The sequence below is a fragment of the Delphinapterus leucas genome, chromosome 1 (assembly GCF_059928025.1).
Source record: "Delphinapterus leucas isolate spDelLeu-1000000601 "Yukka" chromosome 1, BTC_Dleu_Yukka2, whole genome shotgun sequence".
NCBI lineage: Eukaryota > Metazoa > Chordata > Mammalia > Artiodactyla > Monodontidae > Delphinapterus > Delphinapterus leucas.
Window position 1 is genome coordinate 165,439,757 of NC_143129.1, and position 24,268 is coordinate 165,464,024.

Sequence of the window (24,268 nt, forward strand, 5' to 3'; positions counted from 1 at the left end):
TTAGGAAGTGTCACCTCTATTCTCAGTTGGAAAATTTTAAGCTCAGAGAGGTGAGGCGACTTGTCCAACGGCACACAGCAAGACTATGCAGACTTGGGGATCAGACCTGCATTTGTCTGGCTCCCAAATCTACGTCCTTCCCACTGACCCACAGGGCCTCACAGTTTGGCTGCCTGGTGGGGAGGGGAAAACAGGACTGGACACGTCAGCAGGGACCAGAGCATGCCAGGCTCAGAGGTTTACTGTGGTGGTAGCAGTGGGGAGCCACTGAAGGTTTCTCAGCAGGCAAGCGTGTGGGGCTGGGCTTCCAGAGGACCACTTTGGAGCCTACAAGGGAGAATCAGTCTCGCCTGGCAGAGGCGGGGCATAGATGCTCAATGGAACAATTAGGAAGAGGTGTGAAAACAAGAGAATAGAGGCAAGTATGTGGGGGGCTGTGGGGAGGCGGGGGAGTAACTCGGGGTCCCATGGGAATCAGGGAAGCCGTCTCTGAGGAGGTCCAAGTTGAGTTGCATTTTGTCAGAGCCAGCGCAGTTCAGCGTAAAGTGGCCTCTGGAATCAGGCAGGCTGGAGTTCGAATCCCACATCAGCCTCTCTCCAGGATGAGACCTTGGAGCCTCATTAGTACCTCATTAGTAAAATGGGAGAACCTGCCCTAATGAGGATTAAATGAGGTAATGTAGAGCATGCAGTGACTGGCACATAGGTGTGTAGTAAATTATCTCCTACAGGGTTATTCAGAACAAAACAGAACAGTTTAGAGTTCATCCAGGGTTGAGCGGGGAAGCGGGTCCCAGGCAGCAAGCAGCCAGGTGGGAAAGCTGACGGGTAGTAGGGCTGGGAGCATCAGAGTCCCTGGTCCAGTCAGCTCACGGCGTCCACTGAGTGGGACGCTCAGGAGGTCTGGGGGTGCTCACACCCCTTCCTGGACCCCTCCTTGTCCTCTTGGCCCATTTTCCTCTCACACCTGCCCTGGTCTGGGCCCGGAGCTGGCAGGGGCCTGCACGTGGTGTATACCGAATAAACGTTTGTTTCAGTGGCTGACACCTCTGGTCTTATCTGTCTTCTTCCCCCGCAGGGAGAACTGGCTTTCCTCAGAGGGGGGTGGGGTGGGGGTGGGGAGGGGAGGGCAGTCAGCACAGGCCCCGGCTGTGTGGCCTTGGGCGTGTCCCTTTCCCTCTCTGGTCCAGCCCAGGAGGCTAGGAGAGGTGCTCAACAGCTGGACCTGGGACACGTTCTGATTTTCAAATGGGGTGGATTCTAGAAACCACCACTCTGGTTATATGGCGGGGCTGGCCAGCAAGAGGGTGGTGAGTGGTCAGTAGAGGACGGGGGCACCACAGGAAGCAGTGTGAGTCCACGACAAGCAAGTCAGGCTGGTCTCTCACGTGGCCGCATTTGATGGGCTTACTGGATGCCAGGCCAGGGATGGGAGGGGTTGCCACCCACAACAGTAATGGCCAAGACGCCAAAAAGGAGCTGGATTTGCAACAGGTCAAATGGCGTCTCCAGAGCGCTTATTAATAAATGGATGTCAAGCTTGGGGTGGTCTAGGTGGCGGGCTGCAGGTCAGAGCTGGTACTCAAGATGACAAACGACCATTTCCAATGACCCCCACGGGGTGGGGGCAGCTAGGAGCAACATGTTCATTGGTGTTTACTGCTGTTCCTCTGGGCCGGATTCTGTACTGGTGTTCATGTGGTCAGGGAGATGGCTCACACAGCCTTTCTTCAAAGGGCTCTCGGATGGGGGGGTAATTCAGACAGTCAGCAGATGGAATCATCTGTGATGAGTGGGCACGTAGAAGGGGGGGCAGCCAACTCTGCAGGGGAGTGAGGGATAAGGAAGACTTTGCCTATAAGAGGTCATTTGAGGTGGGTTTTGAAGGTCAAGTAGGAGTTTTCCAGGTGAAGGTGGGGAACAAATGGGCTTGAGAGGTTTGAGAGGAGATGATGATCCTATTGTGGACACGCTGAGTTTGAGGGCCCTCCCCCCCCCCCATCAGGCGACTTGTCCAGGAGGCAGGAAGCTATACAGGAGTGAAGCACAGGTTCGGTGGGTGGCGCAACGACTTCGGAGCAGCCATTCAGAGGGGGTTAATGAAGCCTGGTGGGGGGTGGTGTTGTCCTGTGAAAACAGGACAAAGTGTAGATGCCAGACGTGGGAAGCAGCAGGAAAACAGACAGGCCAAAGAGGCAGGGCAGAGGTAGCAGGAAGCCAGGCGAGTCAGGGAGGGGAGTGTTTCAGGGCTGGAGAGTCAGCAGGGCGAAATGCTGCCAAGGGCTGGGGCAGGACGAGGCCTGCAAAGCCCATAGGATTTAGCAACAAGGAGGGCACTGATGACTCTGTCAAGAACGGTTTCAGCAGAAGATGTGGTCAGAAGCCAGACTGCAGTGGATTTACCAGGCAAGGTGACATCTGAGCCAGGACGTGAGCGGCAGGTGAGAAACTGGAGTGCCATCTGTGGACCACTCATTGATGGTGAAGAGGAGCCGAGGGCAGTAGCCAGAGAAGGCAGGAGGGTCAGAGGAGGGCCCCTCTGAGAATGGAAAGGGCCTAGATCTGTTCCCAGGCTGCTGCGAGGAGAATGCTGACGAAGTGCTGATGAGAGGGGATGATGGGTGGAGCCCTCCGGAGAAGGTAGGCGGGAGGAATAGAAGGCAGCACTGGGATGAGGGGCTGGTCTTTGTGAAGGGAAGGGCTTCAGGAAAGTTGGGAGTTGGAGGGGTGAGGCAAGAAGTCGGGGTGGGGGGGGGTCCCGTGTCATAGCTTCTGCTTTCTCTGTAAAGGAGCTTGTTGCAGAGAGGGAGTGGGCGGAGATGGGCTTGAGCAGAGAGGTCAAGGTCTGGCACAGCCCGCCGAGGCGGGGGACGGGGAAGGCAGGGAGCCCTGCTCGGCCATCGGATGTGCATCCCTGAATCTGTCGTGGCAGTTGGCACAGCTGTAGATTTCTTTAGCAGCCTGGGGGTGGGCGTGGAGAAGGCGGTTTGTCACAGTCTCCAGGGCTGGGGAGTGGCTGAACGGGTGTGGTGGAAAGGCTGGGTGAGGGGATTCGGGAGCTGCCAGGCATGGTTCCAGCACCTTCTCTGTGGTCTTGATAGAGGCAGGGCCCAAAGTGAGGCCAGGAGCCATGGCAGATGCTGTTCAGAGGGAGGAGGCCCAGGGGGCTGAGGCGTGGTGGCACGTGAGGGTGCTGAAGGGGTGGAGGTGTTGAGGGAAGGGAAGATGGTGAAAATAAACCAGATGGTTGCTGCCTTCTGAGCACTCCCCATGTCCAAGCAGGGTGCTGAGGGCTTCGTGATCTCCTGTCAGGAAGTCCTGAGGTCAGCCCTCAGGGTAGGGGGTATTCTGAGTATCGTTCTACAGAGGTCAGAAAACAGGGTCAGAGAGGCAAAGACACTGGCCCACGGTCACACAGCTGGTCAGTGTCCACGCCCCAGTTGGGACCAGGGTTGCCTGACTCTGAAGGTGTCCTGTGGGTTGGGGAGATGCAGGTTTCAGAGATGGTGGAGCAGTTTCGGGGATGATGAAGACCAGGTCCTGGGACTGGTGGCTGAAGTGGAGGGAAGGGCCCGGGAGTGGATGAGACCAGAGGCTGGGCTGAGTGGCAGCTCAGGGCCCTGTGGACAGCAGGTTTGCTCAGAGTGGCCACTCTTCATGCCTGGTGAGGAAGAGCTTTCTCTCAGATGCAGAGCCTGGACTGGGCGGCAGAGGGCAGGAAGAGTACAGCCTTCTTGGGTTCCATCCAACACAGAGTGCCTGTTCGGTGCTGACCTGGTGTTCAGAAATAGGAGAGGGCCTGGGAGTAGGGGAGAGGAATACCTTCCAGTCTGGGGACAGCGTAGGCTGAGCCCTGTCCCAAAATACTGTTCCGATCCCACCTGCCCAGCAGCCTCTACGTGAGCTGGGTCTTTCTCCCCCGTACTCATGTCTGCCACCATCCCTGCTACCCAGCCTGTGGGAGAGGGCCTGATGAGCTCATGTCTGAGCAGGAGGGCCTGGCTTTGGAGAATGGGAGCTCCGAGCCTCTCCTCCAGGGCTGGCAGTGCTTCCAAGGCCTAGACCAGACACAGAAATCGGGCAGCCAAGAGCCCGGTGAGGCGGGGGCCGAGGCAGCAGCGGCAGATCCCAGAGAGCCTGCTGCTCGCTGGCCGCAGGGCGGGGGGGAGTAGGGTCTGCTGGATGGAGGCACCTGCCCCAGGCCCTTAGGTCTCAGAGGAGCGGCGTTCTGACCTGTGCCTCCAGGTCACAGTCCAGTGCTGCTTGGGGAGCAGAATCTGGGCCCCAGGCCCAGCCCCTGGCTTGGCATGAATCGTGTCCCAGAGGCAAGCTTACGGAGTGGTCACAACTGCTCACCTTGGCTGTTTGTCTGCCTTAGGGTCAGCCCTGTGAGGGGAAAGAGACTGGACTTGAGGCTTTCCAAGCTGTGTGATCTTGGACAAGTCACTTCCCCTCTCTCGGCCTCAGTTTTCTCATCTTTAAACGGAGGTGATGGTCCCTACTTCCCAGGGGAGGGTTAAGGAGATAGGTAGGGACAGCACTTGGCACAGAAGCCTCCCAGAGCTCAGTAATATGAGCGGCCACTTCTCTCCAGTCTCCCCCAGTTTGGCTGAGGCAGGAGGAAAAGACAGTCATGAGGCTGTAGGCAAGCCCTGCGTGGCCTTCTGAGCCTCAGTTTCCTTATCTGTAAAATGGTGTTGGTGGGGCAGGGGGCAGGACGTGATGCTCTTTCAGCGTCGCCTGCAGTTGGTTCCAGACCCTCTGGCTGAGGGTGAGCAAGGCTGCCCTCTCTGTGCCACCCTGGCGGGACTGAGCTGGCCTCTGCTGAGCCCCTGCCACCACCTCCGTTTTCCAGGTGAGGAGCCGGAAGAGGAACCGAAGGTGAAAACCCAGTGGCCAAGGTCTGCAGACGAGCCTGGGCTGTACATGGCGCAGACAGGTAACTCGGGCCCGCCTCCCTTCCTCTGTGGCGGGGGCCCGACTCTGTGGCGTCTGGTGGCATGTGTGCTTGGCGTGTGCCTGTCTATGTCTATGTCCTGGAGCTCAGTCGTGTCTCTCTGCCATGCGAGGCCTGTGGGCAGGGCTGGATTGCCTCCTGAAGAGCCTGTCACTTGGGGTCAGGGTAGGAGGATTCCTATGAGACTGAGTGCTTGGGAGATGCCCCCTGCCGCCGACCCTGTCCCTCTCTCGTAGGCGACCCAGCGGCTGAGGAGTGGTCCCCGTGGAGCGTGTGTTCCCTGACGTGTGGGCAGGGCCTGCAGGTGCGGACCCGCTCCTGCGTGTCCTCCCCCTATGGGACCCTGTGCAGCGGGCCCCTGCGGGAGACCCGGCCCTGCAACAATTCAGCCACCTGCCCAGGTATGCCCGTCCTCCCCGCCCAGTCTGCCTGCAGGGTCGGGTCCTGCCTGGGACTCGGGCAAGTTCATCTTCCAAAGACGGTTGGTTGCCTCTTCCTTTCATTCAGCAAACTTGACTGTCCCCCCAACCCCCACACCAGGCCCAGCCCCACTCAGGGCATCAGGGACACAGATGAATCAGACCAAGGCCCGCACCAGCAGGCTTGGTTCTGGGCACATCACTCCCCTGATGCCTACGTCCTGGTAATCAAGGCTTGTCTTTTTACCCTCATCGCCTTCCGTGTTCCCTGTGCTCTGGCCACACCAGCACCTCTTGCACTTTCCCACCGCCCTGCACTTGCCTATTCTCATCCTATCTCCTCCACCTCTACCTTGGCTATTAAAATTCAGCCTGTCCTTCAAGATCTAAAAGAAATGCCCCTTAAAAAAAAAAAAAATGAAGCTCTCTCTGACCATCCCCTCCCTCCTCTGACTCCCTATCCCACTCCCCAGGGAGCCTCCCCTAGACCCTGAAGCCTTCCTCAGTTCAGCATGGAGCTGTTGAGAATGTGCATGTGCCCGTGGGGACAGCCTGTCGGTCAGGAGGGGCTCGGCAGCTTCAGCGGGTCCTGCCCCTTGCGCCTGAGGGAGCGAAGTGGTGCCTAGGCCAGATCAGCTCCTGGCTGGGAACTTAAAGTAGGGCTACCTGGGAAGGGGTTTTGGCAACTGGGGGTGTGCCAGGAGCTTGCAAAGGGGTGGGGCAAAGCCGTGTTCCAATGTGAGCTTTTTGTGTCAGTGTCTACGTAGAGGGTCATGTCTATTTGTGTGTCCCTGCGCTTGGGGTGGGGAGGGGCATTCTCTTGCCCCAGGCCTGCCATGTTGGATTCTTGCTCTGGATCTGGGGTGGGGAGGGATGGGGATGGGGTAAGGTGGGGTAGATATTGAGCCCTTTCCTGGACTTTACTGTGCCCCCAGGAGAGGAGGACCCCTGGCTCCCCTCCTGGGTTGATTCTAGTCTCCCTGTCCGGGTGTCCACAGGCAGTGTCCTGTGTGAGTTGGGACTAGAAGTCTGTGTCTTCCACATCCCCCCACCCCCAAAGGGCGGAATCCTGGGGCCCAGGGAAGAGCCAATGAGGAGCGGTGGCAGAGCTGCCGGAGCTCCTGATTGGTGGGCGGGTGGGCAGTGGGCGGGGCCAAGGTGCCGCCCAGCCACCGGCCACGTGCTTCCTTGCAGTGCACGGCGTGTGGGAGGAGTGGGGGTCCTGGAGCCTGTGCTCCCGCAGCTGCGGGCGGGGGTCCCGGAGCCGGATGCGGACCTGCGTGCCCCCCCAGCACGGCGGCAAGGCCTGCGAGGGTCCCGAGCTGCAGACTAAGCTCTGCAGTATGGCCGCCTGCCCGGGTCAGTAGCACCCGTGGGCTTTCAGGCGGGCTCTGCCCAGCCGGGGTGGGGGTCGGGAAAGGGGAGGAAGTCAGGTCCAGTGCCCTGCCCCTGGGGGAACCCCAGTGAACTTTGACCAAGCATGGGGAGACTGGCAAAGTCTACCTGCCAGCGTGGGAGGTGACCTGGCCCAGCCTACTTGGAGTTGGCACCCTGTGATTCCATCTAAAGGGGGCTGCTCGCCAGTGCCCCTTCCCCTGAGCCCTGGACTACCCTTGTTGTTTGGTGCTGGGCTGGACTACACTTTGGTGCTCATGGCCAGCTGGGCTGTGAGGGGACACAAAGCTGGGCTTACATGTGGGCAAAGATCAGAAGGTGGCCCGGGGCCCGTTTCCCTAGCCAGTAGAGAGCTATTGCCTCAGTGCTGAGTGGAGAGGAGTCCTGTGTTCCTGGAGCTGGTGGCAGGCAGGCAGGCCCAGGCCCAGGCACCACCAGCTCCCTCCAGCCCCACTTCCTCCACGCCTCTCCAGTGGGTCTGGCCTTATTCAAATCTGAATGCCATCTCCCTGCGGTGCTCTGCCCTGACGCATCCCCACACCCTTGCTCAACAGCCAACCCTGCTTGTGTCTCCCCATGCAGTGGAAGGCCAGTGGCTAGAATGGGGTCCCTGGGGCCCGTGCTCCATGTCCTGTGCCAATGGGACCCAGCAGCGCAGCCGGAAGTGCAGCGTGGCGGGCCCAGCCTGGGCCACGTGTACCGGGGCCCTCACTGACACCCGGGAGTGCGGCAACCTTGAGTGCCCGGGTGAGTGCGTGGCACAGGGGCGGCAGGTGGCGGCCCTGGCCCAGGGGGCGCCTGGGGCCACTCACGCCCCCCATCTCTGCAGCCACAGACGGCAAGTGGGGGCCGTGGAACGCGTGGAGCCTGTGCTCCAAGACATGTGACACAGGCTGGCAGCGCCGTTTCCGCATGTGCCAGGCCACAGGCTCTCAGGGATACCCCTGTGAGGGCACCGGAGAGGAGGTGAAGCCCTGCAGTGAGAAGAGGTGTCCAGGTATTGCCCGCTGGACCCTGGGGCTTTGGGGGCAAGTGCCTGGGCCTGGCTGAGCCCCTCCGCTGTACCAACAGCCTTCCATGAGATGTGCAGGGACGAGTACGTGATGCTGATGATGTGGAAGAAGGCGGCTGCTGGAGAGGTCATCTACAACAAGTGTCCCCCCAACGCCTCAGGTAGGGGCGGGTGGCTCTCCCTGCACGCCTCCCACACCCGCCATTCTTGCCGCTCCCTTCCGGGCCCCCAGCCTCTTTGAGCCTCCATCCTGAGGTGTGGAGTGAAGTGGGTGAGAGCTTGGCCCCCACACCCAACCCTCTGTCCTATCCCCCTGCAGGGTCTGCCAGCCGCCGCTGTCTCCTCAGTGCCCAGGGCGTGGCCTACTGGGGGCTGCCCAGCTTTGCCCGCTGCATCTCCCACGAGTACCGCTACCTGTATCTGTCGGTGAGTGCACCCTGCTGGGCTGGGGCGACACAGGATCTGTCCCAGACTCTGGTGGGCGTGGAGGGAACTCGATTCTTGCTCGTGCCCATGTGCCTTGGCGTACATACGATGTGCCCACTTCTGCCTGGCTGTGCCTCTCCTTGTCTGACAAACTCCTACTCATCCCTCAAGGCCTGATTCTCAGATGTCTTCCCTTATCCCCAGTGCCTCCCCCTGTGCTCCTACAGCCCCCTGAGCTTCTCAGTCATTAGGTGTTACGAGTGCTCATCACAGTGTCTGTGTCCTGTGAGACTGGGAGCTCCTTGAAGGCAGGGACAAAGTTGAAATTATTTTTATGTCCCCAGTGCCCAGCCCAGGGCCTGCCATGGGGTAAGAATGTTGTTAGCGAGCGTGGCCTGTGTGTACTCGTCTGACTGTAACCGGTATTTGTTGTGTTTGTGCTTGGAGCTCGTATTTGGGAGAGAGAGAGAGAGAGAGAGAGCGAATTACACTCCAGCGTGTGATGGCCTCTTTGGATTAGGGAGGTGCCTTGTCCCTCAACTGTGCTTATCATCTTTTATATGTATATCTGAGCTCCTTCTTTCTTTTGCTGTTCCTATTTCAGTCTTTACGTATCTTTGGGGATTCTCTCTCTTTATGGGTCTCTTTCTTAGACTGTGTCTCCCCATGATCTCTTTGAGCATCTCTATCTGACCCTTCCCCTCTGGATGCAAGTGGTGGGTGGACTGGAGTGGGATGGGCCAGGGACGGGTCCCAGCTCTTGACACTCTGGTGACAGCAGCCTACCTATCACTGGCAGCTTCGGGAGCACCTGGCCAAGGGGCAGCGCATGCTGGCGGGCGAGGGCATGTCACAAGTGGTGCGGAGCCTGCAGGAGCTGCTGGCCCGGCGCACCTACTACAGTGGGGACCTGCTTTTCTCCGTGGACATTCTGAGGAATGTCACTGACACCTTCAAGAGAGCCACCTATGTGCCCTCGGCTGATGACGTGCAGGTACCCTCTGCCCTGTCAAGAGGAAGGAGGGCCGAAGGTTCAGAAGCCCTAGATTGAAGGGGGAGGCCGGGCCCCTATAGCAGAGTCTGTGGGGGGGGGTGGCAGGTATGACTGTGGCGGGGAAGCTACTCTCCCTGGGGCTGGGACCTCCCAACACCCACTGCTCTCTCCCCAGCGCTTCTTCCAGGTGGTGAGCTTCATGGTGGATGCAGAGAACAAGGACAAGTGGGATGATGCTCAGCAGGTAAGGGGCTGGGCTTCCAGGCTTGTTCCCCCATGGCCCACCCCTGCCTTGGTCCCTTACGCCCTGTCTGTCCCCAGGTGTCCCCTGGCTCTGTGCACCTGCTCCGGGTCGTGGAGGACTTCATTCACCTGGTGGGCGATGCTCTCAAGGCCTTTCAGAGCTCTCTGATTGTCACAGATAACCTGGGTACAAGGAGGCAGGCAGGGGAGGGGGTGCTGGATGTGGCCAAACCCAGGACGCCCTGGGGGAGGGATGGTTTCTGAGGGGGCTTTTCCTATCTTCCTCTCTTTCTCTGGGCCCTGCCTTTCCCTCGTTTAACCCCTTATTTGTATCTCGGTCTCCACGTTTCTTCCCATGCTCCGTCTCTTTGTTGTTTCTTTGTATACATGTCTGCCTCTTTGTACCAACCTCGGTGTCTGCATCTGCCTTCCTGCTGTCGGTCTCCCCCACATTCATCTCTTCCCCTGTGACCTTCTCCTCTGTTTCTGTCTCTGTCTGTCCTCTACAGTGATCAGCATTCAGCGAGAGCCCGTCTCGGCTGTGTCCAGCGACATCACGTTCCCCATGCGCGGCCGCCGGGGCATGAAGGACTGGGTGCGGTACTCAGAGGACCGCCTCTTCCTACCCAAGGAGGTGCTCAGCCTCTCCTCCCCAGGGAAGCCGGCCGCATCCGGGACAGCAGGCAGCCTTGGCAGGGGGAGAGGCCCAGGAACTGTGCCCCCTGGCCCAGGCCACTCCCACCAGCGCCTCCTCCCAGCAGACCCTGAGGAGTCCTCCTCCTACTTTGTGATTGGTGCTGTGCTCTACCGCACCCTCGGCCTCATCCTGCCGCCCCCCAGGTGAGTCCCTGGGAGGGGTGGATGGGACTGCTGTGGGTCCAGGGAGACCCAGGTAAGGGAAGGAGGGCTGAGCCCATGCTGGCCACAGAGAGATCCATTTGCAGCCTCAGGGACCCCTCGCCTGGCTCTGGACACAGGTGCTTCTCCAAGACATCCATGCAGCTCCCAGAGGCTTCAGAGGGGGTGCAGGGGGTGCTGGACTGAGCTCTAGACCTCACCCAAAGTCCTGGGCCCCACTGAACTCTAGGCCTTCCCCTGGCCTTGGCACCATGGTAGCCTCCTGCCCTCGATCCAAAGCACCTTCAGGGTTCCTGACTTGGTCTGGGCACCTGCTGGCAGGAGCTGACCTGAGCATCTGTCCCCCAGGCCCCCGCTGGCCGTCACATCCAGGGTGATGACAGTGACTGTGAGGCCCCCCACCCAGCCACTAGCTGAGCCCCTCATCACCGTGGAGCTCTCCTATATCATCAACGTGAGTGGGGCCCTGGGCAGGGACCCTGGGTATGCCCCAGCCAGGGCAGTCAAAGGCTTGTCTGATGGGGAGGTGGTCTGCCTTGATGGCAGGCTGAACCGCTGACCTGTGTGGGGCCTGCCATGGCAGGATGGGGGTGGTCATGGGTGGGCAGCTTCCCACCCACGCTGCACTTAGGTCTTCTGCTCCGCAGGGCACCACGGATCCCCACTGTGCCAGCTGGGACTACTCCAGAGCGTGAGTTGGGCAGGGGCTCTGTGTGAGGAAGGCTGCAGCCCTGGGACTCCTCCCTCAGGAGGGGATGTCCTGCCTGGAAGGCCAGAGGGAAGGTGCCTTGGCACCATCCTTGGCCTAAGGGATCAAGGGCAAACCCTGTGGCTCCCGCTGCCTGCCTGCCTGCCTCTTGGATGTGGCCTTGCTCTGGGTTTCACCTGTCCTTGGGCAGTGGCCAGCACTGGGGGTGGGGCCGTGGAGCTGGGCTGGGGCTCATTCCACCTCTTCCTCCACCCAAGAGATGCCAGCTCAGGGGACTGGGACACTGAGAGCTGCCAGACCCTGGAGACCCAGGCAGCCCACACTCGCTGCCAGTGCCAGCACCTGTCCACCTTTGCTGTGCTGGCCCAGCCGCCCAAGGACCTGGTGAGTGGGAGGGAAGTGCCTGGGCTGGGCCGGAGAAGAGGCTCCTGGGTGCCAGTGGCCATCTGTGACAGTGCTGGCGGGGATCTGGGTGATCCCACGTGGTGTTTGCGTGGGTGTACTTGTGGGATTGCATGTGGAAGTCTGTGCCCCTGGGATGGTGCTCACAGCGATGCCACGTGCCCAGGGGGTGTGTGGCGGTGGGTGATTGCATGTGTATACACACACACGTGTGTCTGGTTGTGTGTGGAAGAGTGCGGGTGACAGCATAAATACACGTCCACGTACGTGACTGGGTCTGCTCTGTGCACGTGTGGAGGCAGTGGTGAGTCCCCTTATGTGTGTGGGTGTGACACAGGTGCAGGTGCCAGTCTGTCCTAGACAGGAGGTGGGGAGGGCGATGGCACCCCTGTAGCTGCCCTCTCCCAGTGACCCATCTGACGGTCTGCCCCTCTGCCCCAGACCCTGGAGCTGGCAGGCTCCCCCTCGGTCCCCCTTGTGATCGGCTGTGCTGTGTCCTGCATGGCACTGCTCACCCTCCTTGCCATCTATGCCGCCTTCTGGAGGTAGGTGGGATGGTGGGGGGTTGGGGGGACGAGGGGGCGGGGCGGGAGGTGGCCGGCCACCCGGAGTTGGGCAGGGCGGCTAGCTCCCCTGTCTCTGCCCACTGTGCCCCACCAGGTTTATAAAATCGGAACGCTCCATCATCCTGCTGAATTTCTGCCTGTCCATCCTGGCATCCAACATCCTGATCCTCGTGGGCCAGTCGCGGGTGCTGAGCAAGGCAGGTGCAGGCTCACAGGGGGGCCGGGGTGTGAGAGTGGGGCGAAGGGGGGATGGCGCGTGTGCTCGTGTGTATGAAACTAAGTGCCGGATGTGTGTAGACACTCGAGCTGGGTGTTGGGTGAGGGTGTGTGTGGGAGATAGTGTGTGTGAGCGTACATGAGGGAGCTGGAGAGGGTGTGTGTGTACTCCAGTGAGGGATGTCTGTGTACATCTGTGAACGTGTACGTGAGCTGAGTGCCTGTGCGCACGTGTGTTGGGCGTGTCTGCGGGCATGTGGGAGCCCCAGCGGAGCCTCCTGTACCACATGCCCGCGTCTGATCTGTGTTGGCTGTCCCTTATGCCCCCTCGGCCCTCTCTGCACAGCGCCAGCCCTGCTGGTGCCAGACGCGGGGCCCACCCGGCCATGACGTGGCAGGCACTCCTGTTTGTCCCCCTCCCTGCCAGCCCCGTCTGTGCGTGGGCAGCCTGCCCGCCCGCCTCCTGGATGCCGAGTGCCGTGTGCGTGTCACCGGGCCTGTGTCGTGCTGTGCGTGGGTGCAGGAAGACGGGGGTGCCTGGCAGGGTTCTGTGGGAGGCGGAGCTCAGGTGGGCGGCCGTGGCAGCGCCCAGCAGCGGACGTGGGAAGCCCGGCGCTTCCCACCCTGGCGGCTGCTCAGGGCCACTCCCTCCCTCTCCTTCTCCCTGCAGGGTGTGTGCACCATGACAGCCGCCTTCCTGCACTTCTTCTTCCTCTCGTCCTTTTGCTGGGTGCTCACTGAGGCCTGGCAGTCCTACCTGGCTGTCATCGGACGGATGCGCACCCGCCTCGTCCGCAAGCGCTTCCTTTGCCTGGGCTGGGGTGAGCAGGGCTCGTGCTGGACCTGTCACTGGGCCTTGGGGACAGGGGCAGCAAGAGAGCTACCGGCCCTGGCCCTGCTCTCTGGGCACACGGGTCAGCTGGGCTGGGGGTCTGGGAGGGTGAAGGACCCTGAGGACGGGCGGCCATCTCACTCTGGCTCCCCCACTCCCCCAGGTCTGCCTGCCCTGGTGGTGGCCGTGTCGGTCGGCTTTACCCGCACCAAAGGATACGGTACATCCAGCTAGTACGTGGGCCTCCCGGGGTGGGAAGCGGGAGTCAGTGGACCTGATAGGGCTCCAGACTTCTCGGGCTGTGATCCTGGCCCACTCCTGCTGTGGGACTTTGGGCAAATTCTCCCGTCTCAGCCTGTTTCCCTGACTATAAAAGGCTGTGCGGGGATTGGATAATCTCAGAACCATTTAGGTCAGGGATCAGCCTTGGTGGCCCCAGGACCCTTGTTAGAGGGGCTCAGCAACAGTCAGTGGCTCACTGTCACCCTGTCTGGGTCCCTGCCCCATGCGTAACGTGACCTGGCAGCTCAGGGAGCCCTGAGGGATGGTGGTTGAGCATGGGGGCGGGCCCACTGGTTGTCTGATACCCCCTCTTTCCCCCCTCCCCAGCTGCTGGCTCTCTCTGGAGGGTGGTCTGCTTTATGCCTTCGTGGGCCCAGCAGCTGTCATTGTCCTGGTATGTGCCCCTGCAGCGTCCTGGGAGGGGCACGGCCCAAGGGGGTCTACCTCCTCCACCTGGGGATTTCCCTGCCAGGAGGGCATCTGGTGATCCTGTCTTCCCCTACCCAACTCCACCGGGCCCCCAGGTGAATATGCTCATCGGAATCATCGTCTTCAACAAGCTCATGGCTCGGGATGGCATCTCAGACAAGTCCAAGAAGCAGAGGGCCGGGTAAGGGGAGGGGGGTCGCTGGGACTTGGCCTTGTGGGAAATGCTATAGGGAGGGTGGGCCACAGCCACTCGTGGAGACTCAGGGCCTGATGATGCGACCGGGGCTCCCTGACCTTGGTGCATCAAGGGCGCAGGCAGGGTGGGCATCCGCTGCGCTCAGCTGTAGCCCCTCGCCCGCCCTAACCCCCCTCTCTCTCTCATCTGCCCTCCCCTCCCCCCACTCGGGGCTCACACTGCCCCATCTCTTCCCACTTCCTGTGTGTCTCCCCCCTTCTCCCGTGTCTGTGCCGCCCCCGAGGTCGGAGCGGTGCCCCTGGGCCAGCCTGCTCCTCCCCTGCTCAGCGTGTGGAGCGGTCCCCAGCCCCCTGCTCAGCTCAGCCTCGGCCAGGAACGCCATGTTAGTTGTGCCCCCGTGGGAAAGGGGGTGGGTGGGTGGGGGCGAAAGAAGGGGGGGCAGTGCCCATGGTGGGGGGAGGAGGGATATCAGCCCAGTGCCCTGGAAAGCTTGCCCTGCCCCGCCAACTGCCATGCACTCTCAAGGGCTCGACACTGTGATGGCAAAGAGGCCACGGGAATGAATGTCTGTGCCTTCCAGAAAATGCCGTATTCCCGTGCCCACCCCTTGCTCCCTGCCCCTGCCCCCCACCCAGCCCCGGCTTACATTTTATCCAGGCACAGACACACACTCCTCCTTATAGCCCCAACCTACAGAGGCTCATAGAATCTTCCACCCTTAGAATTTTTGAGCCCCTAGAACTTTAGAATTAGAATGGTAGAATCTTAGAATAAGACAATCAGAAGCTAAGAATCTTCAAATGAGTGAATCATAGAGTGTTATCTGTCATAGAATCTGAGACTTAGAATTTCAGAGGCACTGAATCTTACAATCAGTTGGAGGACAGAGAATCTCGGAGGTAGGGAATTATTTCACTGAGCTGTCCTCGGGCTGCTGAGACTCTTAAAATCCCAGCCGCACAAGAGTAGAATGAATGAATGAACTTCAGGGCTTCAGGCCCCACCTCCCACTCAGGGCCAGAAATCCAGCTGACCCTCCCTGAGCAGTGGGGGCCCAGCTCTGTCTTGCACACCTCCAGGATCAGGGAGCTCACTGCCTCTGGAGGCGGCTGGCACCATCTCTGGGAACCTCTGTGTAGCACAAGGCTCCCTTTCGCTCAGGCTCCCATCTGCCCCTCTGACCCAGTCTCTCAGAACTAGTGGCTAAAAGCTGGGGCTTCGGAGGCGCCACTTGGGGTTTGCATGCCGGCTCTGTCTCTGTCTGCCCGGCTGGGCACACTCCAGTTTCCTCATCTGTAAACCGGGATAATGACCCCCACGCCTGTTTACTGGACTTGTTTTGGCCACAGTGTGATTAATGCATGAAAAGTATTTGGTGTAGGGCCTGCCAGAGAATTGGTGGTTAGTCAACAGTAGCCCTCGTGGCTGTGATTAGGTCCTCTCTTTAGTCTTGGCTCTGCCCCCGGGGCTTGTGGAGACCACTGTGCCCGCCCCCTGCCGGGCTGAACAGCCCTGGACCGCTCTTCCTAGGGCAGGTCTTGGCCGCCTGCCCATCTCTCTGCCTTGTCCAGAGCTGTGCCCACCCCTGCCTGACTCTCCCACTGGCGGTGTTCATGAGGCAGAGTGGGCAGGGTGTGGCACCTGGCCCAGTAGGGCAAGGCTGCCCTACTGTGCGCTCGTGGGCTGTTGCTGGTGGGGGCGGGCTGGCACTGGTGCCCGGATGCCCGGGCCCCTCTGCCTTTTTTCTCTGCCCTCCCTTGTCAAGGAGGTCGGGGATGTGTGGGTTTGGCCCTGACCCTGGCTTTGACCCCCAGCCCCAGCTATGATCTTTCTGCCCAGCTCTGAGCAGGCCCTGGGAGCCTGGCACCTCCTCCTTGGGAAGCTGAAGGGGAGGAGCCTCTGCTGCCCTGGTCCCCCCCCAGATTCTCCCCAAAGATTTGTGCTCTGTGATGTCCTCCGTCCTCTCTGCCGATTTAACCTTCCTGTGTGTCTCTGCCCGTCTCATCCACTCTCTCACCATGTCTGTCGTCTCTCTTTGTCCCTCTTCCTCTCCTCCCCTCCCAGACTCTCTGGGGATGTGGCCCAGGCCTGTGATTCTGTGCAAATTGTGGCTGAAACCCACAGCGTCTGTATCTGTCTCCCTCCTCCTCTTCTCTCCCACTGTTGCTTTCCACCTTCTTTGTCTCTGTCCGCTGATGCTGCCTCAGGCTCAGTCCCATTGTGTCTGTGTGTCTGTCCCTCTCCCTCTCCTTGTCCCCCAGTTTTCTGCTCTTGGTCTTTGCTCTGTTTCTCTGCCTCCGGCTCCTCAGCCCCCCTGCTTGGGGACATTACTGAGGTCTTGGCATTTGGGGCCCTGCCAGTCTTGGGCAGCTTAAGGGCCCCAGGCTGAGTGCAGGCCCAGGCTCAGCCCAGCCTGTCCCCTGGAGTGTTGCCCTGACGGACCCTCTGCCTTGTCCTCAGGGCCTCGCTCTGGAGCTCCTGCGTGGTGCTGCCCCTGCTGGCGCTCACCTGGATGTCCGCCGTCCTGGCCATGACAGACCGCCGCTCCGTCCTCTTCCAGGCTCTCTTTGCTGTCTTCAACTCCGCGCAGGGCTTTGTCATCACGGCTGTGCACTGCTTTCTGCGCCGAGAGGTGGGCTGGGCCTCTCCTGCCCCTGTCCTCCCCACACCATGCCAGTCTCTCGCTTCTCCCCATGGTGCAGATGGGGAAGATTGAGGCCCGACCAGGTCCCCAGCTGGGCAGCCCTTGGTGTGCACGCTGATAGCTTGGGCAGCCTTGGCCTTGGCCTCGGCCCCCGGGGGCTCCTTTTCCCCCCTCCCCTAGGCTGGATGCGCTTCTTTCCTTCCACACCCGCCTGGGTGCCTGGGGTGGGAGGCACGGCCGGCCGTGGCCGGGGGCCCTGTGGCAGCCTCAGGTCTAGCAGGCGCCTGCTGCCCCCAGGTCCAGGACGTGGTGAAGTGCCAGATGGGCGTGTGCCGGGCCGATGAGAGCGAAGACTCCCCCGACTCGTGTAAGAACGGGCAGCTGCAGATCCTGGTGAGTGAGGAGGCCCGGGCAGGGCACAGGTGGGTTCTGAGTGCCCCCTGCCCTAGACCCCTCACTTGCCTCATCTATGGCAGGGAGGGAACAGAGACTGGGTTTGATTCAGGCTCAGCCACTGACAGCTGGGTGGCCTTGGGCAAGTCCTTCCCCCCTTCAGTCCTCCCGCTGTCAGGTGCGGCTAGAGGAGACCACGCCTGGGGCCCCTCTCCTCTGTTGGGCAGTGTGCCCAGCAGAGGCAGACCCTCTGGGAGGGTAGGGAGGGGCCTGCGTCCCCCCCCCGCAACCCTGATACATGGATCCTCTCTCTGCCTGTCTGCTCTCTTCCTCTCTGCCTATAGTCAGACTTTGAAAAAGATGTGGACCTGGCTTGTCAGACAGGTGAGTGTGCCAGGGCAGAGCCGAGCATGGCCCCAGAGAGGGGCAGGAAGGGAGGGCCCCCTGCCGCACCAAGGAAGGGCCTGACAGGTGTCTGGCTGCGGGGTCCAGCTTTTGAGTCAGACAAACCCTGAGCTGGATTCAAGGCTGTGAACGCCACTCACTGTACGACTCGGGCAAACAGCTGCCACACCTACAGCGGAGAGAAGCCTGTCCTCCCGGGTGGGTGGGAGCCTTACGTGAGCTGGGGGACGTCAAGTGCCTAGCCGGGTGCTCGGCACAAAGTGTCATGTCCGTGATTCTTAGCGGAACCTCCTTCAAGTTCCGTCTCCTGGGGAGGAGCTGCCCAGGGAGCGGGGAGGAGCAAGTCTCTTTTGACAGCCTTGGGGCTGTCGGGTCAGAGGTCAGGACCCGCACCCGGGCACTGTGGGAGCTGGGCCTTGGCTTCGTTCCTCGCCCTCCCTGGCTGTGGGCCTCTGGGATAGACACCTTCTTAACCCCTGTGTTAACCACCCAGCCATCACGCCAGGACTCAGTTTCCCCCACTGTCCAAGCTCAGGGGCTTGGTACCTGGTCAGCCTGGGCAAGGGCATCTGGGGGCTCCTCCTCCCCCGGACTTACCTCCCTCCGCTCCTGCCCCCAGTGCTTTTCAAGGAGGTCAACACTTGTAACCCGTCCACCATCACGGGCACACTGTCCCGCCTGTCCCTGGACGAGGACGAGGAGCCCAAGTCCTGCCTCGTGGGTCCCGAGGGCAGCCTCAGCTTCTCACCGCTGCCTGGCAATCTCCTGGTGCCCATGTCAGCCTCACCAGGGCTGGGGGAGCCACCGCCCCCCCAGGAGGCCAACCCGGTGTACATGTGTGGGGAGGGTGGCCTGCGGCAGCTGGACCTCACGTGGCTGCAGCCTGCCGAGCCGGGCTCCGACGGGGACTACATGGTGCTGCCCCGGAGGACTCTGAGCTTGCAGCCCGGCGGCGGGGGCGGAGGTGGCGAGGATGCCCCGCGGGCCCGGCCCGAGGGCACCCCCCGGCGGGCTGCCAAGGCAATGGGCCATGCCGAAGGCTACCCCAGCTTCCTGTCTGTGGACCACTCGGGCCTGGGGCTGGGCCCTGCCTACGGGTCGCTACAGAACCCCTACGGGATGACCTTCCAACCGCCACCGCCGACACCCAGCGCCCGCCAAGTGCCCGAGCCGGGGGAGCGCAGCCGGACCATGCCCCGCACCGTGCCCGGCTCCACCATGAAGCTGGGCTCCCTGGAGGTGAGGGGCTGCTGGGCACGGGCAGGGGGTAGGGGGGTGGGAGGCCTGACCCTGGGTGCCTGTGACTATGTCTGGCAGCATCCGGGGAGGGACAGCCGGCAGCCTCCTCATACAAAGTCCTGGGGAGTGTATCTGCTGTGCGTTTCTCCTCCGTTTGTGCCCATGGCGGCTCCAGGGGAATCCTGGCTCCTCTGAGCTCCTCAGATGGGCTTGGACGCCACGCGCTGAGGGTGCACTTCTCAAAGGTGCTCACACTTGCTTTAGTGCTTGTTTTGGGGTGACCAGTTAGGATGGGCCCTCCTTTAAGGGGCCTGTGGCTCAGGCCCGGTGCTCTATTGCTAGGGAAGCCACGTCATAGGGGCTGAGAGCCTGGGTCTCCGAGTCCCCACGTTCAGGTCTGGACGCTGCTGACCAGCAGCGGGATTTGGAGCATAGCCTTCCCCTGAGGCTCACGTAACCTCTCTGAGCCTCAGTCTCCCCATTGGTAAAGTGGGGATAACATAGGAGCAGCCTCTTGGAAGAGTTGTTGCGAGGACTAATTGATATAAAACATTTATCTCTGTGTGGAGCAGGTAGAAAGTGCTAGATGATTGGGGATTGCTACTGGAATCATTCCTGAAATCAGCCTCAGGCAGTGCCCGTAGGCCTGCGGTAATTGCCCCTCTCTTCCTGAGAAAATGTCAGCCCCTCTCTTTCCCTGCCTGTGTGTTTTCTGTGGCTGCCCCACCTTCTCTCTGACCTCCTCAGGCCTGCTCCCTGCAGGGAATCACTGGCCACAAGCAGTTGGTAGTGGCCCCCTGTAGAACTCTAGAACTTTCGTTGGAGGGATGAGGAGGGTGTGGATGAGGACAGGGTTGGGAATCACGGCTCAGGCACCACTGGCTGCTCATGTTCGGCCCCAGAAACCGGCTCCCCATCCTCCCCACGAGAAAACGAAGTTAGCAGCTAGAAGGTTCGCAAGTTTAGTTTTTCTCCCAAAATGTTTCTTGAACATTTGGTGCCTGCTCTTGCCGCAGATGGCAAAAACAGGAAGGCGTCACAAAGAAAACTTGACACGGGAACTGGGGAGGGAGCGCTCAGCATGGTGGCAGGTTTTGTTCTGGGGACACCTGTCCGTGCTTGGGCCCCTGAGGAGGGGCCGGCCCTGGGCTCCTTGTGTGGGAGGTAGCAGAAAACACGGCGGAGTCTTGAGGGGTCAAGGATGACGTGCAGAATTCTGGTGCGGGCAACTGCGATGGGGCGGAGGAGCGTGTTGGGGGCGGGGGGATTTAGAGTTTATTCTCTTGGGCGCAGCCGCGTGTGCCTTACCTGCGGGCATCAGGGAGCAGGGAGAGGAGTCCCGCTGCCTCCAGAAAGTGCAGTGTGGCTGGGAACGGGGAGGACACGTGTGTGTGTGTGTGTGTGTGTGTGTGTGTGTGGTGAAGGGCAGGGCAGAGTGCGGGGGCCGAGAGTTGGAGACGCCAGGGTGGATGGCGAAGAAAGAGCAGGCAGGGAGGTGGAAGGACCAGGAGAGGGGTGTCACCAACGCCAGTGGTGGTGAGCCTGTCTGCAGGCCTGGGACTGGGGAGATCTAGATGGCAGTTTTAGTGGCGTCCTTGAGGACTGTGGGGCAAGTCCCTTCACCCTGGACCTCAGTTTCCCCAGTGTAACCTGAGAAGGTTGGACTTGGCCTCGTGAGCGCTCCTGTGCCAACATTCTGAGACTCTAAGGCCTCCTTCCTGAGTGGCACCGAATGCTGCTTAGGCCACTGGGGCCTTGAGGGTGGTCTTGGGCAAGTGAGAGCCGGGAGAGGCATGAGGGAGGGAGGCCAGGGAGGCAGGGCCAAGTTTGGCAGGAAAAGGGGCAAAGTGCGGTGAAAGGAAGGTTTCTGTAACCCTGCGTCCTGTATTTGCAGGACAAGTGGAGGTTTCCAGGGAGAGAGGAGCCCGTTGGTGGCAGAGAGGATGGGGCAAGATGGGGCAGGACAGAGGGGTGGAATCCAGGACACAGAGGAAGGAGGGTCTGCTCTGTGATCCCATGTGGGGATCTGTGTCCCGCCGTGTTGGAAGTCTGCGCTGTGACATCTGGTCCACGTGCAGGTGCATGTCTACGCGTGTGCCAGCCTGTGTGTGCCCCTGGCAGTCCTGTGGTGGGGTAGCGCCTTGGAGCCTCATCTCCCAGGCCCTAAGCCCATTTCCACAACCTCTAGGGCTGTCCTTTAAAGGGTTCCTAGCTCCTGAGCCTGGGCTGGGGGAAGGTACAGTGGGCAGACCCTGGGGGGGAGCAGATTTCCTCACTCTAAACCCCCTGCACATGGTAAAAAGTTTGTTTCTCTTTCACTGCTTCCTTGTTGCTCTTTCCCAGCGAAAGAAGTTACGGTATTCAGACCTGGACTTTGAGGTAAGTGCTACGGTGTATGTGTGTGTTGGGTTTGGGATTGTGGGGGGCGGTTTGTCCCTGGAGGGTCCCTTCCTACAATTAGCCCAAGCCCCAGTGCAGAGCCTGACCCCATGACAGTCCCTCAACTGCCCAAGCCCGTAGCTCTGGGGTGAAGAAAGAGCCAGGCCTTGTCCCAGAGGGGCCGGCAGCAGGCAGGGATGTGGGGACCCAGGATGCTGAGCATCCCGTGGGGAGCACCTGCCCTGACGCCCTGTGGCTCCCAGAAGGTGATGCACACCCGGAAACGGCACTCGGAACTCTACCATGAGCTCAACCAGAAATTCCACACTTTCGACCGCTACCGCAGCCAGTCCATGGCCAAGGTGAGGGCTCCTCTTGTGACTACCCCTGCCCGGAGCTCAGGGCCCAACCTGGCACAGTGGCCCCTGGGGTCAGACCCTGACCCGTGGCCCCCGTTGCAGAGGGAGAAGCGGTGGAGTGTGTCCTCAGGTGGGGCAGCCGAACGGAGCGTGTCCAGCGTAAGTGCCCCAGGCTGGGGTGGGGTGGGGTGAGGTGGGCGCGAGGTACTCATTCCCTCCCTGCCCTCCTCCCCGGCCTGGGCAGCCTCAGCTTGCCTCACCAAGGGTCTGCCCATGGCATAAGCAATAGTCTGGGGTTTTTAGGAGATGGGGGGTATTGGTGGGAGCACCATCAGGATCTTGAGGAGGGTGGGCAGCAGGAGACATGGTCTCAGGGGGCCACGCTGAGCACAGGGATGAGGAACCCCACTCTGGAGCCAGGCGGGTCTGGATTTGAGCCCCACTTTGGCACCCGATTGCTCGGTAACTTTGGGCATCACTGGCCCTCCCCGGGCCTTCTCAGTTGGTTCTCTGTACAGTGGGTGAGGGTATTGGCCCATCTCCACGGGCCCTTCCCTCTCCCCCGCACAGGAGAAGCCCAGTCCAGGGGAGCGTCCCGGCTTGTCCCAACAGCGGCGACATCAGAGCTGGAGCACCTTTAAGTCTATGACGCTGGGCTCGCTGCCCCCCAAGCCCCGAGAACGGCTGGCCCTGCACCGGGCAGCAGCCTGGGAGCCCACAGAGCCACCGGATGGCGACTTCCAGACAGAGGTGTGAGTGCCACTCCGGACTGCCCACTGCGTATAAATATTATATATCTCTCTATTTTCACACTCCACTTTGGAACTACCCAGGAGCCAGCGCCGCCTCCCCTCTCCCGAGGGCTGGGCAGGGAGGCACAGTGGACTCAGCTGGGCTGGGGGAGCCAGACACGGTGTGGCCGGGGGACCAGGGCCCTTCCTTGTTCCTCAGAGGCCCCTCAGCCCCTGGAGCCCCATCTTCACCCCCAGGCTGTCTGTCCCTGTCCCGGGCTGGGGAGGGGGGAGGGAACTTTCTTGGGAATAAACTTCACTCTGTGGATTTTGTTGCTGAGCTATTTGCTTTCCCCAGGGGAAGGCCCAGCCCTGGGACCCCAACTTTGTTCCTCCATCTCTTTGGTTCGCCTCACTTGGTCTTGTCAAATTGTGATGGGGTCAGGCTGACTCCAACTGGGAGGGGGTGGCCTAGGCTCTGACTCCATCCTTGCCCCTGACTCCCTGGGTGACCCTGGACACAACCCTTCCCCTGTTGGGGCCTGAGGTAAGCAGACTGGGAATGTAGGGTGGAGCCCCTTGAAGTAGGACTTCCCCATTGGCTGTGATGGTCATGGCTGCCTTTCACTGGGGCCCAGAGGCCAGGCAGAGCTTAGTGACCTCAGGTTCCCCATCTGTGAAATGGGGATGGTGACAGTACCTACCTCATAGGGTTGTTACGAGGATGAAACAGATTAACATATGTAAAGTTAGCTTAGCAAGTGAGTGCCTGGCACAGAAGTAGCTCTTTTAGTATTACCTGTTGTCTAAGGCACCTGGTCTCCTGCTGTGCTCTGTGCTAGGAGTTCCACACCCTCGGCCTGGACCCATCACAGCAACCTTGCAGGAAAGTTTTAGGTGGCCCATTTTATGGATAATAAAATGAGGCCCGAGATGGGAAGTGACTTGCTCAAGGCCACAGTCAGAGGCAGGGCTGGGACTTCACCTTTTTCAGTACCCTCCTAGTAGGACTGGAAGCTGGAGCTCAGCTTCCAGGGACCTGACCTTCACGGCTGCAGAGGAGCATCGGGAGAGCTCAGGTTCCAGGGCTCAGGGTGGGTGTGGGGTGGAGGGACCGGGCTGGCTTGGTGCCAGAGGGCAGTTTCTAGGGCGTAGTCTGTATAAGCCTGAGTGAGTGAACCCTTCTCAGTTCCCAGGAATCCAGGCAAAGAAGGGTAGAATCAGTGTGGAGACATGTTGCCACAGCTCTTCTGTGGTCAGGCAGCCACGGGAGCAGAGGCCACAGGTGCAGCTGCCGGCCTGGTCATTTAGCAGCATGGGCACCTCTGGGCCCCTCCCCAGAGACTCTGAGACACAGATGCAGGCCCCTGGAGAGCTGACTGACTCTGGAGGTGGACATGTCAGAGGGAGGGGTTAGGTGCTATAGGAGCCTGGATGGGGGAGAAGGAAGAAGGGACTGGCTGCTGGGGTGGGGGTGGCTGTCACAGCTAACGGCCTCCTGCAGGGGCTGGAGGAGTGGGTGTCGTGGTGGTACCGGCTCCCTAAGTCTCCTCAGAATCCTGCCAGCTGCGGCCCGGTCAGAGGAGGGAGCAGACCCCCGCCCTCCCCTTGGGCAGCCCCAGCACTTATGGGTACAAAGCGATCACTCAGGCACCGTCTCACTTGAGTCTTTGAGGTAGGTATTGTGACTCCCCCATTTTACAGATGAGGAAATCAAGGCTCAGAGAGGGGCATGACTTTCCCAAACTCCCACGGCTTGTTAATGGCTATATTGCAACTTGAGGCTGGAGGTGGCAGAATCCCCAGTACCGGCCAGCTTAGGCAAAAGGGGACTTCGTTCGTGTAGGAGTGGCAAGCTGCAGGAAGGGAGTGGTAGGTGGTGGGTGGGTGGCTAGCCTTGGGAGATGAAGGCCAGGGTCAGGGTGTGGCCAGATCTCATCCCTTCCAGCTGCTCTCTACGTCAGCTCCATTCTTTCAGGCAAGCTTCCTCATCCCCCTGGGCCCCCCAGGCTTCCTTCTTGCAGCCCCTATCACTCAACTCTGCCCCCAGAGGGAAAAAAACTTCCTCTTGAATTCCAATCAGAAAACCCCCAAGGAAGGGCTCTGATTGGCCCCAGCCAGGGGGTGGGGCACTGTGATTGGCAGCCCCCTTGGGAACCTCAGGGGAGGGGGAGGGGGAGGG

At 60.7% G+C, this 24,268-nt stretch overlaps 1 protein-coding gene across 9 annotated transcripts in view; it reads left to right on the forward strand.

The window, feature by feature from the left end:
- The window catches only part of ADGRB2 (adhesion G protein-coupled receptor B2), a 37,404-nt gene extending 13,930 nt beyond the window's left edge, over positions 1-23,474 (forward strand). For 3 of the 9 annotated variants that reach the window (XM_022575062.2, XM_022575057.3, XM_022575063.3), the window contains exons 3-31: positions 4,856-4,939; positions 5,194-5,358; positions 6,571-6,735; positions 7,354-7,518; positions 7,601-7,768; positions 7,843-7,944; positions 8,103-8,209; positions 9,009-9,203; positions 9,379-9,447; positions 9,525-9,633; positions 9,956-10,286; positions 10,653-10,758; positions 10,952-10,995; positions 11,271-11,397; positions 11,857-11,960; positions 12,076-12,178; positions 12,868-13,018; positions 13,193-13,262; positions 13,639-13,705; positions 13,836-13,921; positions 14,220-14,318; positions 16,397-16,568; positions 16,878-16,973; positions 17,318-17,357; positions 17,998-18,617; positions 20,961-20,996; positions 21,260-21,358; positions 21,458-21,514; positions 21,926-23,473. In XM_022575062.2, the coding sequence (XP_022430770.1) occupies positions 4,856-4,939; positions 5,194-5,358; positions 6,571-6,735; positions 7,354-7,518; positions 7,601-7,768; positions 7,843-7,944; positions 8,103-8,209; positions 9,009-9,203; positions 9,379-9,447; positions 9,525-9,633; positions 9,956-10,286; positions 10,653-10,758; positions 10,952-10,995; positions 11,271-11,397; positions 11,857-11,960; positions 12,076-12,178; positions 12,868-13,018; positions 13,193-13,262; positions 13,639-13,705; positions 13,836-13,921; positions 14,220-14,318; positions 16,397-16,568; positions 16,878-16,973; positions 17,318-17,357; positions 17,998-18,617; positions 20,961-20,996; positions 21,260-21,358; positions 21,458-21,514; positions 21,926-22,111 (3,923 nt within the window). In that variant the 3' untranslated portion in view covers positions 22,112-23,473. Of the gene's footprint in view, positions 1-4,855; positions 4,940-5,193; positions 5,359-6,570; positions 6,736-7,353; positions 7,519-7,600; positions 7,769-7,842; positions 7,945-8,102; positions 8,210-9,008; positions 9,204-9,378; positions 9,448-9,524; positions 9,634-9,955; positions 10,287-10,652; positions 10,759-10,951; positions 10,996-11,270; positions 11,398-11,856; positions 11,961-12,075; positions 12,179-12,867; positions 13,019-13,192; positions 13,263-13,638; positions 13,706-13,835; positions 13,922-14,219; positions 14,319-16,396; positions 16,569-16,877; positions 16,974-17,317; positions 17,358-17,997; positions 18,618-20,960; positions 20,997-21,259; positions 21,359-21,457; positions 21,515-21,925 lie in introns of all 9 variants that reach the window. The other 6 variants (XM_022575058.3, XM_022575059.3, XM_022575061.3 and 3 more) reach the window with 6 other exon arrangements.
- The last annotated feature ends 794 nt before the right edge of the window (positions 23,475-24,268 follow it).